We start from the raw sequence: 15,038 nt of genomic DNA on the forward strand, positions 1-15,038 counted from the left end.
CAGTTTCAAAAAAAATTAATTAGACAGTTTTATTGTAATCAGTTTTTTTTTGTAAAAATTTGTGTTCATCATAACTTTATAAACAATATAAAATTTATGTATTATATTTACTTTTACAAAATCTCTTTTTTACATATTCATTAATTACATTTGTCTGAATTTTGCAACACACTTTTAAATATATTATAATTTCTTAATATATTAAAAGTTCTATGGCCCATTATAGAGCAATTCTTGTAATGTTCAATAATTTATAAACGTATACCCACGGGTAATAGATCATCGCATATTTATAACTGAATGTATCTAATAAATATTTTTATGAAAATTAAAAAAAAAAAATACCCTAATATATAACTACGATATTTATTTCTAAAGCGATTGCAGCAAAACATATGTAAATACCATATAATTATAATTATTTTAAATTAATTTTATTTATTTCACTAATTTTGACAACTAAATGAGAATGAAATGCAACTCTTATGTGTAGTAATAGCGCAAGTTACTGTGCAGTGGCGAAGAGGCGGAAGTATCCTCTAAATGTCAACTAGCTGACAGAGTTCTTTTCGTTCTAAAGTTTTTAAACGAAAGTTGTATTTTCTTGTGCTGTACACGTTTCGTGTCGAAAAAAAGGACTTAAAAGTAAGTTTATAGCAAAAAAATTAGAGCTAACGCGAACACAACTAACAGTGCATAATATTTATATGTTATTGTTTTACATATGTGCAAGATGTTCATGATTTTATAAGATAAAAATGTTGCATTTCCTTCAAAGTTGAACAGCAATTGTTGATATGTAGCTTATATGTTATTGTGTGCGCGAAAACTTTTGCGTTATACGCAATTAGTTTCTCTTTGATGTGTTCTACTAAATTATTTGTTGATATTCGCTTATAGAATGCGTTACGTGGCTGCATACTTGTTGGCTGTTCTTGGCGGTTCCGAAAACCCCAAAAATGCCGATATCGAGAAGATCCTCAGCTCGGTCGGTATTGAAGTTGACTCCGAACGCCTCACCAAGGTCGTCAAGGAATTAAACGGCAAGTCCGTTGAAGAATTGATTGCCCAGGGTCGCGAGAAACTCTCGTCCATGCCTGCTGGTGGTGCCGCTGCTGCTGCAGCTGCTCCAGCTGGTGGTGCTGCTGATGCTGGTGGCGACAAGAAGGAAGCCAAGAAAGAGGAGAAGAAGGAAGAATCTGAGTCCGAGGACGACGATATGGGCTTCGGTCTCTTCGAATAAGCTATTCATTTTTAACGGGGTCCACTGGCAATCGCTAGTACAACAAAAAAACGTGCAAAAACTTCAGGGTGAGTCAGTGTTAAATTTTTACTATTATTTCGGCATCACTGTGATGAATTAAACTTCACCATCTTTCGACTGAGAACAAACGTTGATGTCACATAAGTTTTCACTGATTAAATAAACAACAAAATATTTTATATATGCATTAATGCGTACATAATTGCTAATTGGGATTTTTTCTCTTACAGGTTACTGCTCAAGCTTCGGTCAACAACGTCAGCATGGGAGGGTTTAAAATGAATGTAGATTTCCTTGCAGAAAGTACAATTGTGTTTTTTGTAAGGATAATTACAAACTGACAACCTATACAACATAGTTGAATTTTATTTCCATGAAATAAAAGAAAGTAAAGTTTTACACGTTTAAATTACAGCTTTTATTTAAAATGATAGGTGATAGGGTCATTAAGAGAAATGTTGGTTGGAGAAGTTGGTTTTATATTGTATAGGGAGATGTGAACGTGAGGGATTTTGAAAAATTAAATTTCAAGCACATTATATAGATATATGTCAACAAACAAATCGTTGGAAAAGGAAATCTGGATCAATACCGCTTGTTTCAAACATATGGCTATTCACTGGAGCAACAAAACAAATAGCTATTTTTTTCGGTGAGTAAAAAAGAGCATTACGTATATTCATGCATATGCTTAAAAAATGTGAATTTGATAAACAATTACATTTTTTAACTTTATGATGAATAAAACTTTCACCATCTTTCGACTGAGAATAAACGTTGATGTTGCATAAGTTTTTAACTGATTAAAATAAAATAATAAAAAATCTTCAGTATTTACCTATAATATATACTAATATATTTTTTTTTGTTTATTTCAGGAAAGCGTGTCGGTCAGCTACTCAACGAGGTCAATACGATCAACATACCGTTTTACTATTTCTTTTCAGCTTTGAGGTTTAATTTTTAAAATATAAATAAATGAATTGAAAGAATTTTAAACTAAAATAACAAATTTATTTTATTAAACGACATGAATTAGTTATTGCATTTACTAACTTGTTTCAGTTTGCACAATTTCTATTTCTCATTTGGATTACGTTTATCGTCTTGATCTTCAAATAAATAATCTTCGGACTCCAATAGCCTTCGTTGCGCAGGTGTGAGCACAGTGGCAGCAGCTGCTTCCAAAGCAGCTTGTTCAGCACTCTCATCTACCCACTCAGATGCACGATCGTGTCTTTTACGCTCTGGCGTACTTTTACGTTCACGTCTTTTGGCCAGAAACTTTTCAAAGCTTGTTGAATTTTCTGCCGCTCGAGTAAGTTGTTGTTGAATTTGCTCTAGCGATTCCGCAGCATTACCTGCTTCGTTAGAACTAACAAGGGTAGTATCTTTTCGTGTATGCTGTTCCCAAGCATGTTGCGATTTACGCATTTTTGTCAATATTTTGGACATGATATGTTGATGATCTAGGCCAAGTACATCATGTCGCATTTCAGGAAATTCTTCTTCGTTTTCACACTTGTTCTCATTTGCTACGGGTATGTCATTTTTGCCATAAAATTCACGTTGCATTAGATTAGCCACCAAATTGTGTTGGACATGTTCACCTACAGCTTCTGTACTTCCTTCAGCTGTTTCTTCTTGAGGGCCAAAATCAATTGTACGTAACAACCCTTCTACTTGTGCGATATTGGACAATTTTTTCTCACGAGCAAATTTAATGCGTGGAACTTCACTCATTAACATTAATTGTGACAATTCATGGCGTAAACGCCCACTACAACGTTGCAATTCCAATTCGAGTTGTGCATCTGCTAACGGCTCACCACCAGCTAACCAATACACGTTAATGTATGCAAAATCTGGTGAGATCTTTACGCGTGTCACTTGTAAACCACGTCCTAATATAGACTCTGAGGCTTCTCCAGTTGCCAAGAGATCGGTTATATGTTTCATAAACAATTTATTCAATACCACCATGCGACGTGTTGTATTTTTGCCACCGCCACTACCAGTGGATTTGGTTATATGCGCACTGTTAAACATCTCAGCGTTACGTTGTCTAGTTGAATTCGAAGTATTTACGTCATTACTGGGATACCAACGTTTTTTGCTTCCTGATATACGATGACCAACAAGTTTACTTATAATCTTACTCTGAAACTTGATGTTATCAGCCTTTGCATAGGAAACACCTCCACAAGCGGTTGAAATATGGGCACATCCCTTCGAACTCCATTCTATATGAATTAAGTGCTGATTGCAGCGGTGCACATTTCGTAACATTGCAGCCTAGTTACCAGCAATATCTTTTATTATATATTTAAGAAAATCTGTTGTAAATTAATTTTCTAGCGTATTGCTACAAGGCAGTGTAACAAACACACCAGCTGTTTATTTGTTTACAATTTTAAGGGTGGAAAAATAGTTAACAGGGTGCCGTGTTGCAATTAATATATATTTTGTTTTGTTAAATTTTGTATTCACATTTCCGTATAACTTTTTTTGATTTTTTAATTTAAAAACTTATTATATATCTTAAAAATAATATTTTTATATTTCTTATAAAAAAAAAATTATTTTCATACTTACGTTCATAAATATTGAATTTATTGCGAAATTTCATCAAACGTGTTCATTATTGCATTTCATTTTATTATACACATTATTTTGTTTACACTTCTAAATATTAAAATATCTCACATTTGTAAGTATTTTACAATATTTTTCAATAGCGTATTTATTTATAAATAAATTGCAGCATTTATATACACATTTATATTTTATTAAATTTCATGCTATAGTAAGATTGCTACTACAGCTTTTCAGAATGCACTTATTTAAAAAAGATTATATCCTTACAGCTATTTAACACACTCTACCATGCCTACATGTTTATATGTATAGATGTATATTATATATTTTTATCAATAACGATTTCTTTACAATTCTTACTTTTAATAATAAATGAAACAAAATAATTGCTAATTATGATTTAGCTAAATCTCAAATTAGAAAAAAACTCCACTTACTCCTCTTAATAGCGTCAAATTTCGAAAAATATCATATTTCTTTAACATTTCCAACTTGTTTACTTTTGTTAATACTGGTGTTTGAGTATAACAACTAAAAATGTCTTTATTTACTTTTTCAATATTTATTTTTATCTTACAGGAATTGTTTGTAGATTTTCCAACAAGGTCGGTGATCAAACGTCATTTTATTTTATTAAACTTTATAAACCCATCTTTTAGGTAATTTTATTTAATATAAATTATTATTTTTTGGTTATAAGAAAAACAAATATTAAAGAGGTATTATGTAACTTTCAAGGTATGTCCATATTTAATTTTTTTTGCATACTTTTAGGCTATTTCACAATAGAATTGAAATGTAAAATTTTTCCAACATAAATCTGATTGACTTAACAGATATGTTTATAAAACATAAACTAAATACTATGTATTAAAGCATTTCTGATGACTAAGAAGTTTTTAATTCATTTATTGCAATTTACTGCAGGTATATAAAAAATCAGTTCGGTTTTAACAGTTATATGGCAATATGTGTTATAAATATTTATTTTCCCGAAAAAAATAAACTTCTTTAACTATTGTATTAAGAATAAAAATTTTGCTTTGATTTTTCAAAATTTTTTAGGTTTTTTCAACTAAATCTAAAATTTCACACTTAATACGTAATCTTATTTCTAATACTGAACCACGGTTTCTTTCGTTCACGTAGTTTATTGGAAAATAATACTATTTATTATTTGGAGTATTTAAAACTTACTGATAATGATTGTTAGTTTATATAAAAATATACAAAAAGCACATGAAAGTTGCATGTGTTTAAAATCGTATTAAGCAAAGCAAAATATTGAAAATTTCAGAACATCGTAGCTTACGAAAAAGATTTTTTAGTTTTAATATTCTTCGAAATTACTATCAAATGCTCTCCATAATCATTGCAACCCGATTTATCAACTGGTTTTTGGTTTTCATTCAAAACAATAACAATTTAAGATTTTTTTGAGGTTTTATGAATTGATGCTTCGATCAATTTTCGCATAAACCGATTTGATTCCTTTATTTTTTTTTTTTTTCATTGTAATTTTTTTTAATGTTTTATATAATAAACTGAATTGGTTTGTTCACTTTTTTACATTGCAAATTATTTTTTGTTTTTCTATTTTTAACTGTGCTCTGCATTGTGTACTTTGTGTAGAGATTTTTGCGCAGATCTTTTTACTTATCTAATATATATATAATATATGTTATATACATCTGTTTTTGTAAATATAAGTGTCATACTTAATATAGGAAACCCATGGAACCGAAGCATATGATAGCTATCTGTTATGAAGCGTACATGTGCTAGTGGAAGCAAATGGATTTGATAAATATTTTTTAATTAAAAAGGTCTAATTTTGAAAATAAATAAACAAATTCAAAAAACATAATAAAGTATAGTAAATATAATTTTTATTTTTTCATTGTGTTTATTTTTTGCTAAAAATGTTTAGTAAAAAATAACAGAAATTTCAAAAAAATTTAAACATTTTATTTTTATTTTTTCATACATTCTTTTGGTTGTCCTAAATAACAAAAATAGTGTTTTTTAGCAAAAATTCCTCGAACAAATTTGGATGTCATAAATGAAATTTTACGTAAATTTTTTATAACAAATTAATATACGAATTTTTTTAGCACTAACACATCGAACGCTTCGTCAACAGTAATTTAGTTGAAGCTTAAAACTATTAACTTAATTCTATAGTCAGCTAGCTTTAAGTCGTACTAAATTAAAAATGCAATCATTTTATCGTTTGTGCATTAAAATTATAAACTTACTGCTAAATATAAATATTTACAGCACAAAAACATTTTTTTAAATGTATATTAAAAAAAAAAATACACAAAAAAGTTTAATAAATAACGCAAAAAAAAAATTGTTGTTTTTTGTAAAACCAAATTAATAGAAAAATAACTAAGCGATTAAAAAATTAATTGCATTGGATCATACAGTTTTATTAGTATAAAATGCATATTTGGCATTTTTTTTAAATAGAAAATGTTTTGAATGTATGTATGTATACTTTGTTGATCAGCCTATGACTCAAAAGCTTCACGTAAAATCTGATACAGCTGCTTTGGAATTTTTTTAATGTAAATTCATTGAATAATAATGCAAGGTATTAAAAATAAAACTTTCTGAAACATTTTGCGCGCAGCACAACAAATACGAACATGTAAACAGTGTATGACATTTATGAAATTAAAAAAAAAATATAAATTGCATATATATACATATGTAGTATGTAGCTACCGCTAATCATGAATGTAGGAAATTAAAACAAACTTTGTACAACTTAACGTGCAAGAATGACTTAAGTAGAATTGAACATTAAGAATAATTAAATTTTAATTTATATAATATAATTACTTAAGTAAATTGGCGTTTGCGGTATATTTTCTTACACATACATACTTAGCTTAAGAGAGTATTTTTTGTGTTTTTTCACCGTACGGCGCTTAAGTGTATGTTAGTTGTAGTTGTAATCTCACTCGTAACCGTTGAGAGCTTTTGAACGCTTGCTGCTAAACTTTACAAGTTTAACATGTGTCGCGCGCTACTTATCTTCGTTGCTGCGTTTGAATTAAATGTGCGCCTTGCCGCCAACACTGGCGCCACTCACCAACTGATGAGCTGGAAAGCCACTCGGACTTTCGGCACGCTTCATTTGCGATAACGCTTGCGCCATAGTTGCTGCCGCCGTGGCCGTCATTATGCCGCCGCTACCGGTGGTCACGCTACTCACCGCTGATGAGGCGCCACGTCCGCGCTTACGACGTGGCAATATACCCTTGCGCGCCATGTAGAAGCGTATTGTCGAAACTGGTATGTTGAACATGTTGCTGACCGTTTGGAAGGTTTGTCCTTTTGAAACGCACTTTGCTGCTTGAGCCAGTGATGCCTCGGAGCGGCGCACACGTTTTAGAGAACCGGACATTTCGCCGGTATTAGCAGCACCGCTGTTCGCCTGCGCCGCCAGCATGTTGAGTAATGATGCATTGGCTGAGCTTTCGTGTTCAGTGTCCGCGCTGGCGCAGTAGCTGCTATCCTCATCGTGTGCGGCCACATAGTTGTGATCATCTTCTATGGTGGAGTCCAAATGCGCACCAGCGGCAGCGGTCGCTTGTGTCGCTTTCATATTATTGGCTGCTACTTTTTGCTGCATTCTATATTTATTTTGTTCTTCATAAGCCTGATTGGAATTGGAATCATCGCCGGAATCGTCATCTTCGCTGTTGGCATTCGAATTTGTCGTTGCGCTGGCGGCAGCCATGGCCGCTGCAGCATTGGCCACATGGGCTAATGTTGCTTGCGGCACACGTTGTTGTTGTTGCTGTTGTTGTTGTTGTGCTTGTAGCTGTAGGTGTTGCTGATGCACGAGCTGTTGCTGGTGTTCAAGGTGATTTTGTTGCATGGCGTTGTGCGCGAGGCTGCCGTTGCTTTGTTGTTGTAACAATTGTTGTTGCTGCAGCTGTTCCATTTGTTGTTCATGTTCCATATCCTGTTGCATAGGCTCCTTTTTAATCATAAATGTTGGTTGTTGCTGATACTTTTGCTGCTGCAGCTCTTGCGCCATCATAGCCGCTGACATTCCGCCACCAGCATGCAACTGCTGTAGTGCGCTTGCTGCTGTTGCTGTCGTTGTTGTCGTCGAATTAGTAGCGGTATCTGTGTCGGTCTCAATGCCATCCGCCTGTTGTTGTTGTGTCGCGGCAGCAGCTGCTGCAGCCGCTTTATTCGTAAGCGCTTTCAACTGATTCAAATTCAATGCGGCATCGGACCCATAAAGACCGCGAATGCGCAACTGTTCGGCACAGCGCAGTAGTTGCGGTAAACCGGCTTGTGTGACATTCACCTCACCTTTGTACATAAAGTCGACCAGCGCCTGGATCTCCCACAGCTTTATTTCACTGGGTAATATGATGACTGGATGTTTACAAGGATTCTCAGCCAAGATGCTATCAAAATAGGATGAACATGCTGCCAAGACGAGCCGATGACAATGCACTTGATGCCCCTCACATGCCAAGGTCACATCAACAAATCGCTGACCGGCCAACAGTTGAGGAAATGCGGCGCCGATACTACCCAAATGGCTGTTCCAGCGCACACAAAACTCCTGACGCTGAGACGCGTTCATTGTGGCGGTGCCGTTGGTAGGCAAACCGGGCGTTCAGAGTCAGGTACAGGCTTTCGTTAGCTCGAGGTGAAATAATTCTGTTGCCGTAAGAAATTGATGGTTCTAAGTAAAACTTCGTTATATATTAATATATCACTTTTTCAATTAGAAGTGCCGTGTTTTTGGCTGTAGGGAAGTCTAACGGAGTCTTACGGAAGCGCTAATATTTCTAAGCGTTGATGAAGAGTTACACTTTCAAAGTTTTTTTAGAGGATGGTGCAATACTAAAAAGAGAAATCACAAAGTTTATTTATAACATACATAAGTACTAATACATTTTCCCATAATTTAATACAAGCTATTTGCACAACTTTTATTAAAATTTCATTAAAAATCGCATAACAAGTAATACACAACCGACGGTTATCCTCTATGAGTTTAATATACTTTTGGTGATTTTATCCAAGCTCTGGAAAAATTACAAAAAATTTACTTAAACCACTGTAGATGCGAAATATTCTTGATCGGATCCTTTAAGCTCACAGTTCTTCTAAGCAACTGTTTCACGCATTTTTATGATTAATCTGGATTTTATAAGCGTAACATTTTATTTATGATTCTCAACCATTAATTAACATCATTAACTTTTAGTTAATAAATAAAAAATTATTTCGTATACCGAAAATATTGGAAAATTAAGTTGCTTTTTCAAGGATATTATATTTAACCAATCAAAACTATTTAAATTTTTTTTATTTATTATATTGCCAATTTTGATACAATTTGTTTTTTTTTTTTCACTTAAGTATGAGCATTTTTCTACAGCCGCCAAATATTGCTGTAACTTCACTTACTACACATGCATACGCATACACTTATGCACACTAAAATGCGAGCACATCAAGGACAAAGAAGCATCCAAAATTAATTACTGAAAATTCACTATATTTAACCCATACCATACAAACATATAGTACACCAACACAAAATTTGTGAATAAAATATTTAATAGACATATTTTTGTTGAAAACCAAACAACACACACCTTTTTGTATAAAAATGTCTTATTTTTCACATTCTTAAAACAGAAACTTTTTGCAGCAAATTTATTGAAAAATCCGTGCGCAAGTAGGAATTCCTTTTTTGCATTTAACAGAAAAGGCCAAAAGACAAAGAAATACTGAAATTGAAAAAGTAATAAAATAAAAGTAGCAGCAGCAACAAACAACTATATACAAGCAGAAGTTTAACAACAGTGACAGCGACGACTGCGGCAGCGTCGGTAGCAGCAACACTACACCGCACAGTGGCAACAGCAATTATAACAACAATGACAACTACAATTACTAAAGTGTAGCGCAAAATTTCGAACACTGTACTTTAGCATTTTTTCAACAGCAAAAACAACAAAAATAAAGTAATACTTTAAGGAAAAATAAAAAGGAAAGCAGGCAGGCAGGCAAACCGCCACAGCCTGCCTGTTAACCAGCTACCAACCAGAGAACAGGCGCGGCGCACACATGTGGCAGCATAGCCGAGACATTGCTGAGAGACAACACCAAAGAACATTAACAAATACAATTTTGTAAAAAAACATCAAGAAACAATATGCAGCAGGACTGACGCGACCGGGTATAACAAATTGATGAGTAAACCATAGAGCGTGGTGAGAGTGCACGCATACATACGTAAGTATTATGTTTAATGTTCCAAGGAGGAGAGCGCTTTGGAATGGGAAAATGTTTAATGGTGGTTAAACAACATTGCAGGCGTAGCGAAGACATAAATAAAACTACAATATGGCGCACAATGAAAAATAATAATTTTCTTCAAAGGTGTAGGCAAGCATAAGCTATTTAAAAATATATACAAAAACTATCTACTGGTAGCTGTACATGTGCATTTTGTGCAGCAGGAGTTAGCGTGACACAAAACGAAAGAGATAGCAAGTAAATTTGCCAGAGAAAAAATTAAAAATTTTTTTTTTGTTTTGCGTCTTGCGCTCGCGAAAAGCATTCAGAGAGAAGTTATAAAAAAGTCAATATAAAGATTGCAACAACCACAAAAAAGGGGACGCAAAGAGTCGCAGTGGCGGCACCAACTATAAAAATAATTATGTATTTTTGCGTAGCTACTTATGAAACTATATACTATGGCATATAAGTATTAATATGTATGGGAAGCAAGTCAAAGAAATCAATACAAGTTTTTAGAAAAATATAAAAGCAAGAAAGTTATACATACAGTGGTGGCCTTATAATTAGAAACGATATTCTATAATATAAAAAATCAAATCACTGTGTACTTTTTTTAAGATGCGCACTGTAAATTATAATCCCCGTTATTCGTAGTGTGGACTTTGAACGTTATTGTTAAATAAACACTTGACTATTTGCTGATTGGTTATTGAAAAAATTAAAATTATTTCCCGGGTTGTTTCTTGGCTGGCCACGTAATTAGAAACGCGCAGTTTTTCCTCTTTATTCTTGGATTTTTTTGAACTTTGCGATAAAGTGAGTGCGCAAAATATTAAGAAACGGTTACGATTTGCAAAGGAAATACTGAAGAAAAATCTCCAATACTGGAATAGAGTTCTTTGGAGTAACGAATCTAAGTTTAATTTAATCCAGTCCGATGGAAAATCGTATGTAAGACGCCCTCCCTCCCCCAGGTACACTGGAAAACAGTAAAACATGGTGGCGGATCTGTTATGGTTTGGGGAGTCTTTTCCTCTCATGGTGTTGGCCCAATCGTTCAAGGGATAATGGACCAACATCAATATAAAAACATTCTGGAGAATGTAATGGAACCATGTTCCTTTGAGAACATGCCAGTCCATTACATTTTCCACCACGATAAAGATCCTAAACACACGTCAAGGTTAGTGAAAAGCTGGCTTTCGGATAAAAATATGATGTGGATTGAAAACTTATGGGCAATTGTGAAACGAGATCTTAAGGACAAAAAACTGCGAAATAATGACGAGTTGTTTCAAAGTTGGAACAGCATATCAGTGCAAACATGCCAACAAATAATCCAAACCTAGACAATGTTGTTAAAAATAAGGGATATTCAACAAAATACTAAAAATTTAATCATTTTTTTCCAATTTTATATAAATATTTTTAAGTTCTTACTGTCGTATGACCAAACTGAATTTGGTGTTCTTTGTGTTTATCTCATTTTCTAAAAAATAGAATTAATGTTGTTGTTTTTTTTATGTTAATTCAAATAAAATGTGTTACTTTGTTGATTCTAATTTATAGTTTTAACGTGGCAATCTAAATTTATAAAATAAAATAAGAAAACTATATGCAACAAAGTCGTTTCTAATTATAAGACCACCACTGTATGTATAGTATGTCTAGTTGTGAACTGATAGAAAACTCTGCGACATTAACCTCAGCAAAAAATTTATCTATGTTAGAGCAGAAAAAAAATTATTCAAAAAGTAGATATGTAGATAACTACCCACACTCCGCCCACTCCTTACGTTCCAATTTTGACAACATCGCTGTTGAAATAACAGCTTTTCAAATATACAAAAAATGTTGGCGCAAAATTTATAAAGCAAAAAATTTAACTCGATATGTATGTATATGTAGATGTGAAAATGTACCTGCATACATATAAATGTTAACAAAACCAGAATGTCAAATACATATGTATGTATGCATGAGCATTCAAAAATATACAAACACACATTAAGGCTAAGAGCAAGAAAGGATGAGATATCTGGTGGATGAAATGTACCGAAACAGGAAACAAAAATAAAAGCAAAAAGAAATGGATTTTCAACAAAAATAAACAAATGCGATTACTCAGAGAGCGTAAAACCAAAAGTCAGGAGCAAGCACAAGAAAGAGAGGATTTATAAATAAACAAAACTTTTGATTGCCACAACGTTAATAGGGTGAGGCTAATATATAAAATAGAATGTAAAAATTAACATAATTTTTATATAATAATTTATAGACATATATTTTAATTTTTATTAAATAAAAATGATTCCAACAAATCGAAAGGGTGGGGATTATAAAATAGGATGTACAAATTTGTATTTAATGGAAGTAGTGTAAATTTTACAGATCTAAACCATTAAAACCATATAAAAATTTAATTAGTTATTGTAAGTTTTTTTCCTACATCCAAAATCCATTTTGTTCGACCCTATTGCACGGCGACTAACTTGGTAACCTTGTCAAGGATTTAAACAAAATATTGCAAACACTAATAGAAAGTAACGCGCTTGTATGTATACATATATACCATTGGAGGGATGATCTTAAGACACTAATAAAATAGATTTTAAAATATGTAAAATACTAATTTAGGCCTACAAGTGTGGCTCATTATTAGTTTTACCGAAATAAAAACGCGCCAATAAGTGGGTTGTGTGAGGAAAGCTATTTGCGCGCTTCGCAGTATAAAATCAAAGAACACACTATATAAAATAATGGCAAAAGAAAGGCGAAGGTGTGATGCAGGAAAGCCATGTATACGTAGTGCACCATTCACTTTTGCTATGTCACGCAGAGGGGAAGAAAATTTGTAAATACCAATGCGAAGACGATGAACAAAAAAACATGTTGCAAAAAACCAGCAACGAATGGATAAGTGAATAAATTAACGTATATACTATATGTATGTATGTATGTATATGTATGCTACTTTTAGGTAAGAAAGCCTTTGGCGGAATATGTATACAGTTAAATATCGCTTGCTGGGGAGTCAATGCTTCTTAACTTTACCAAAATCATGTCACATTGCTGACAAAACGCAATTGCAAACGAAGCACGAAGAGCATTTTGACGTTTCTAAAATTAGCAACAATATGGGAGGGTGGGTTTTATTTTTTAGTATAGTAGAATCCACCTTTTCCGTGTGTATAGAGAATTACCGTAATGTCCTCCGCAATGATAGGAACAAACAAAAATTATTAAGTGCCGGCTCGTCAACTTCAGCACATCCTGTCATTATATTAAAAAAAAAACTATTTTATTTTCGCTTATTTCTAATTTAATATACAATATATGTATATAAATTTTTATTTCTTCTTGCTTTGATTTTCATTAACAACTTATTGGTAAATTTGTCACAAAATGTTGCACATTATTATTTTTCCTGTTTAGAAGCACAAATCGCAGGCACACGCTTCGCTTTTGAAAAGTATATAGTAAAACTAGTAATAGCAATAACCACGAATAAGGTAAGGGACAGGAAAAAATTAAAAACAAGCTATGCACAATAAAAAATAGCACAGCAGCACAAGACAATGCCGTTAAAGAGGAGTTTATGTGGAAAAACATAGAAACTAAATACAATGAATACAGCGAAAACTAGCAAAGGAACTTATTCACTGTACCCGCTGCATGGAGATCAAAAAACAACCGAACGAACGAGTCGTAGCCAAGTGCAAGGCACGGCAGGAGGCGTGCATGTACATACATATGTATATAATTGCAAGTAAATCTGTGTGTAGCAAAAAATAGCAAAGACAGCAAGTTAAACCAGCTAAGCACAAAATTGAAACAATAATCGTAAGATAGGATAACGATACAAAAACTTCTTTTTAAATGGTATATGTACATAAATCCAAGATTTACTTCTCATACTTGCAGATATTAGTTATATACAATTATGTTCTCAAAAGTATATGTATGCACATGTAGCATTGCGTATAAAGTATTTTTGCTGTAACTATGCAGAAAGACAGTCTACTTCATTATGTTATAAACTATTTTCGCTTATTTTATAATTTTAAAACTCACCTTAATTCATCGATACATCCGCGTCCTTTTAATTGCCATTAATATTTGCATAATAAAACTCACGCGAATACATACACAGTTATTGTTGGCTAGTAAAATTAAATTAATTATTTTTACTGTAGCTATGTTATATACTTCTTTTACTAATTTATTGATTTTTCACATTCACTAAGACGATGCGACGCTCTTCACTTTGGCACACACTAAATACATTTAAATTTTTATTCACGAATTTATTGCGTCCCTCCGCCACTGTACACTTTATTTGCCTCTTTTTTTGCACAATTACAATTGTTTACATGCCTTGTTTGTTGGCTATTGTGACTCCGTGAGATTTGAGTTTGTCCGCACGCGCGGGTTCACTTGCATACACAGGGTAGTATTTAGTAGTACTTTTTTTGTTAAAATGTATACAAAACACAAACTAGTAAAATTGCATTATAATATACTGCTCTATAGCTTTGGAGAATCTGGCGTGGTGAAAGTGCTTGATTAAAATTATGTATTGAGAAATGTAAAATATTATGTCATTTAGTGTGTGGAAATGAAATTTAAATTAGAATATATGGAATATTTACAAATAACAGCTGCTTCACAGCACTTTGGTTATTGAAAAGCAGCCAACTTCCATGTGCATTATAAAGTCTTACACTGCGAAAACTCTATTTAAAATATATTTCGCAATTGCAGACAATATGAAAAAAAAAACACAAAAAATAGCTGAAATATTAACTATTGGTAGATAATTCAGTAAAATTAATTTTAGAAGGTATATACTTGTCTAAAAATTAATTATTTTTTAGTC

General features: G+C 32.8%; 3 protein-coding genes and 2 non-coding genes across 7 annotated transcripts; 3 read left to right on the plus strand and 2 right to left on the minus strand.

Moving 5' to 3' along the window:
- The first annotated feature begins 486 nt into the window (after positions 1 to 486).
- On the plus strand, positions 487 to 1,673 carry LOC105232071 (60S acidic ribosomal protein P2). Its single transcript, XM_011213671.4, has 3 exons — positions 487 to 645; positions 901 to 1,311; positions 1,495 to 1,673. Exon 2 carries the CDS (start codon positions 902 to 904, stop codon positions 1,241 to 1,243), a length of 342 nt encoding a protein of 113 aa, XP_011211973.1. The 5' UTR covers positions 487 to 645; position 901; the 3' UTR covers positions 1,244 to 1,311; positions 1,495 to 1,673.
- LOC115066572 (small nucleolar RNA Me28S-Am982) lies at positions 1,348 to 1,427 on the plus strand. Its single transcript, XR_003846133.1, has one exon. It is a non-coding gene; the product is annotated as a small nucleolar RNA Me28S-Am982 (small nucleolar RNA).
- Positions 1,674 to 1,993: 320 nt separating the features above from the next.
- On the plus strand, positions 1,994 to 2,075 carry LOC115066571 (small nucleolar RNA Me28S-Am982). Its single transcript, XR_003846132.2, has one exon. It is a non-coding gene; the product is annotated as a small nucleolar RNA Me28S-Am982 (small nucleolar RNA).
- A 181-nt stretch (positions 2,076 to 2,256) lies between these two features.
- LOC105232072 (uncharacterized) lies at positions 2,257 to 3,676 on the minus strand. The gene has a single exon (XM_011213672.4). The coding sequence runs from the start codon at positions 3,551 to 3,553 to the stop codon at positions 2,342 to 2,344; it is 1,212 nt and encodes a 403-aa protein (XP_011211974.2). The 5' UTR covers positions 3,554 to 3,676; the 3' UTR covers positions 2,257 to 2,341.
- Positions 3,677 to 3,901: 225 nt separating this feature from the next.
- On the minus strand, positions 3,902 to 14,562 carry LOC105232073 (protein jim lovell). Of its 3 annotated transcripts, XM_019992424.3 has the most exons (3): positions 13,363 to 14,062; positions 9,508 to 9,642; positions 3,902 to 8,746 (listed from the first exon to the last, which is right to left on the minus strand). In XM_019992424.3, the coding sequence occupies exon 3, from the start codon at positions 8,481 to 8,483 to the stop codon at positions 6,927 to 6,929; it is 1,557 nt and encodes a 518-aa protein (XP_019847983.2). In that variant the 5' UTR covers positions 8,484 to 8,746; positions 9,508 to 9,642; positions 13,363 to 14,062; the 3' UTR covers positions 3,902 to 6,926. The 3 variants fall into 3 exon arrangements, with proteins under 3 accessions (XP_019847983.2, XP_011211975.2, XP_029408647.2); XM_011213673.4 differs by lacking the exons at positions 9,508 to 9,642; positions 13,363 to 14,062 and adding an exon at positions 14,234 to 14,562; XM_029552787.2 differs by lacking the exon at positions 9,508 to 9,642.
- Positions 14,563 to 15,038: the final 476 nt, after the last annotated feature.

The sequence above is a fragment of the Bactrocera dorsalis genome, chromosome 4 (assembly GCF_023373825.1).
Source record: "Bactrocera dorsalis isolate Fly_Bdor chromosome 4, ASM2337382v1, whole genome shotgun sequence".
Classification (NCBI taxonomy): domain Eukaryota; kingdom Metazoa; phylum Arthropoda; class Insecta; order Diptera; family Tephritidae; genus Bactrocera; species Bactrocera dorsalis.

Bases quoted from the DNA above. Each gene is read 5' to 3' on its own strand.
- LOC105232071 (XM_011213671.4), top strand. From the start codon at position 902: ATGCGTTACGTGGCTGCATACTTGTTGGCTGTTCTTGGCGGTTCCGAA.
- LOC105232072 (XM_011213672.4), bottom strand. From the start codon at position 3,553: ATGTTACGAAATGTGCACCGCTGCAATCAGCACTTAATTCATATAGAA.
- LOC105232073 (XM_011213673.4), bottom strand. From the start codon at position 8,483: ATGAACGCGTCTCAGCGTCAGGAGTTTTGTGTGCGCTGGAACAGCCAT.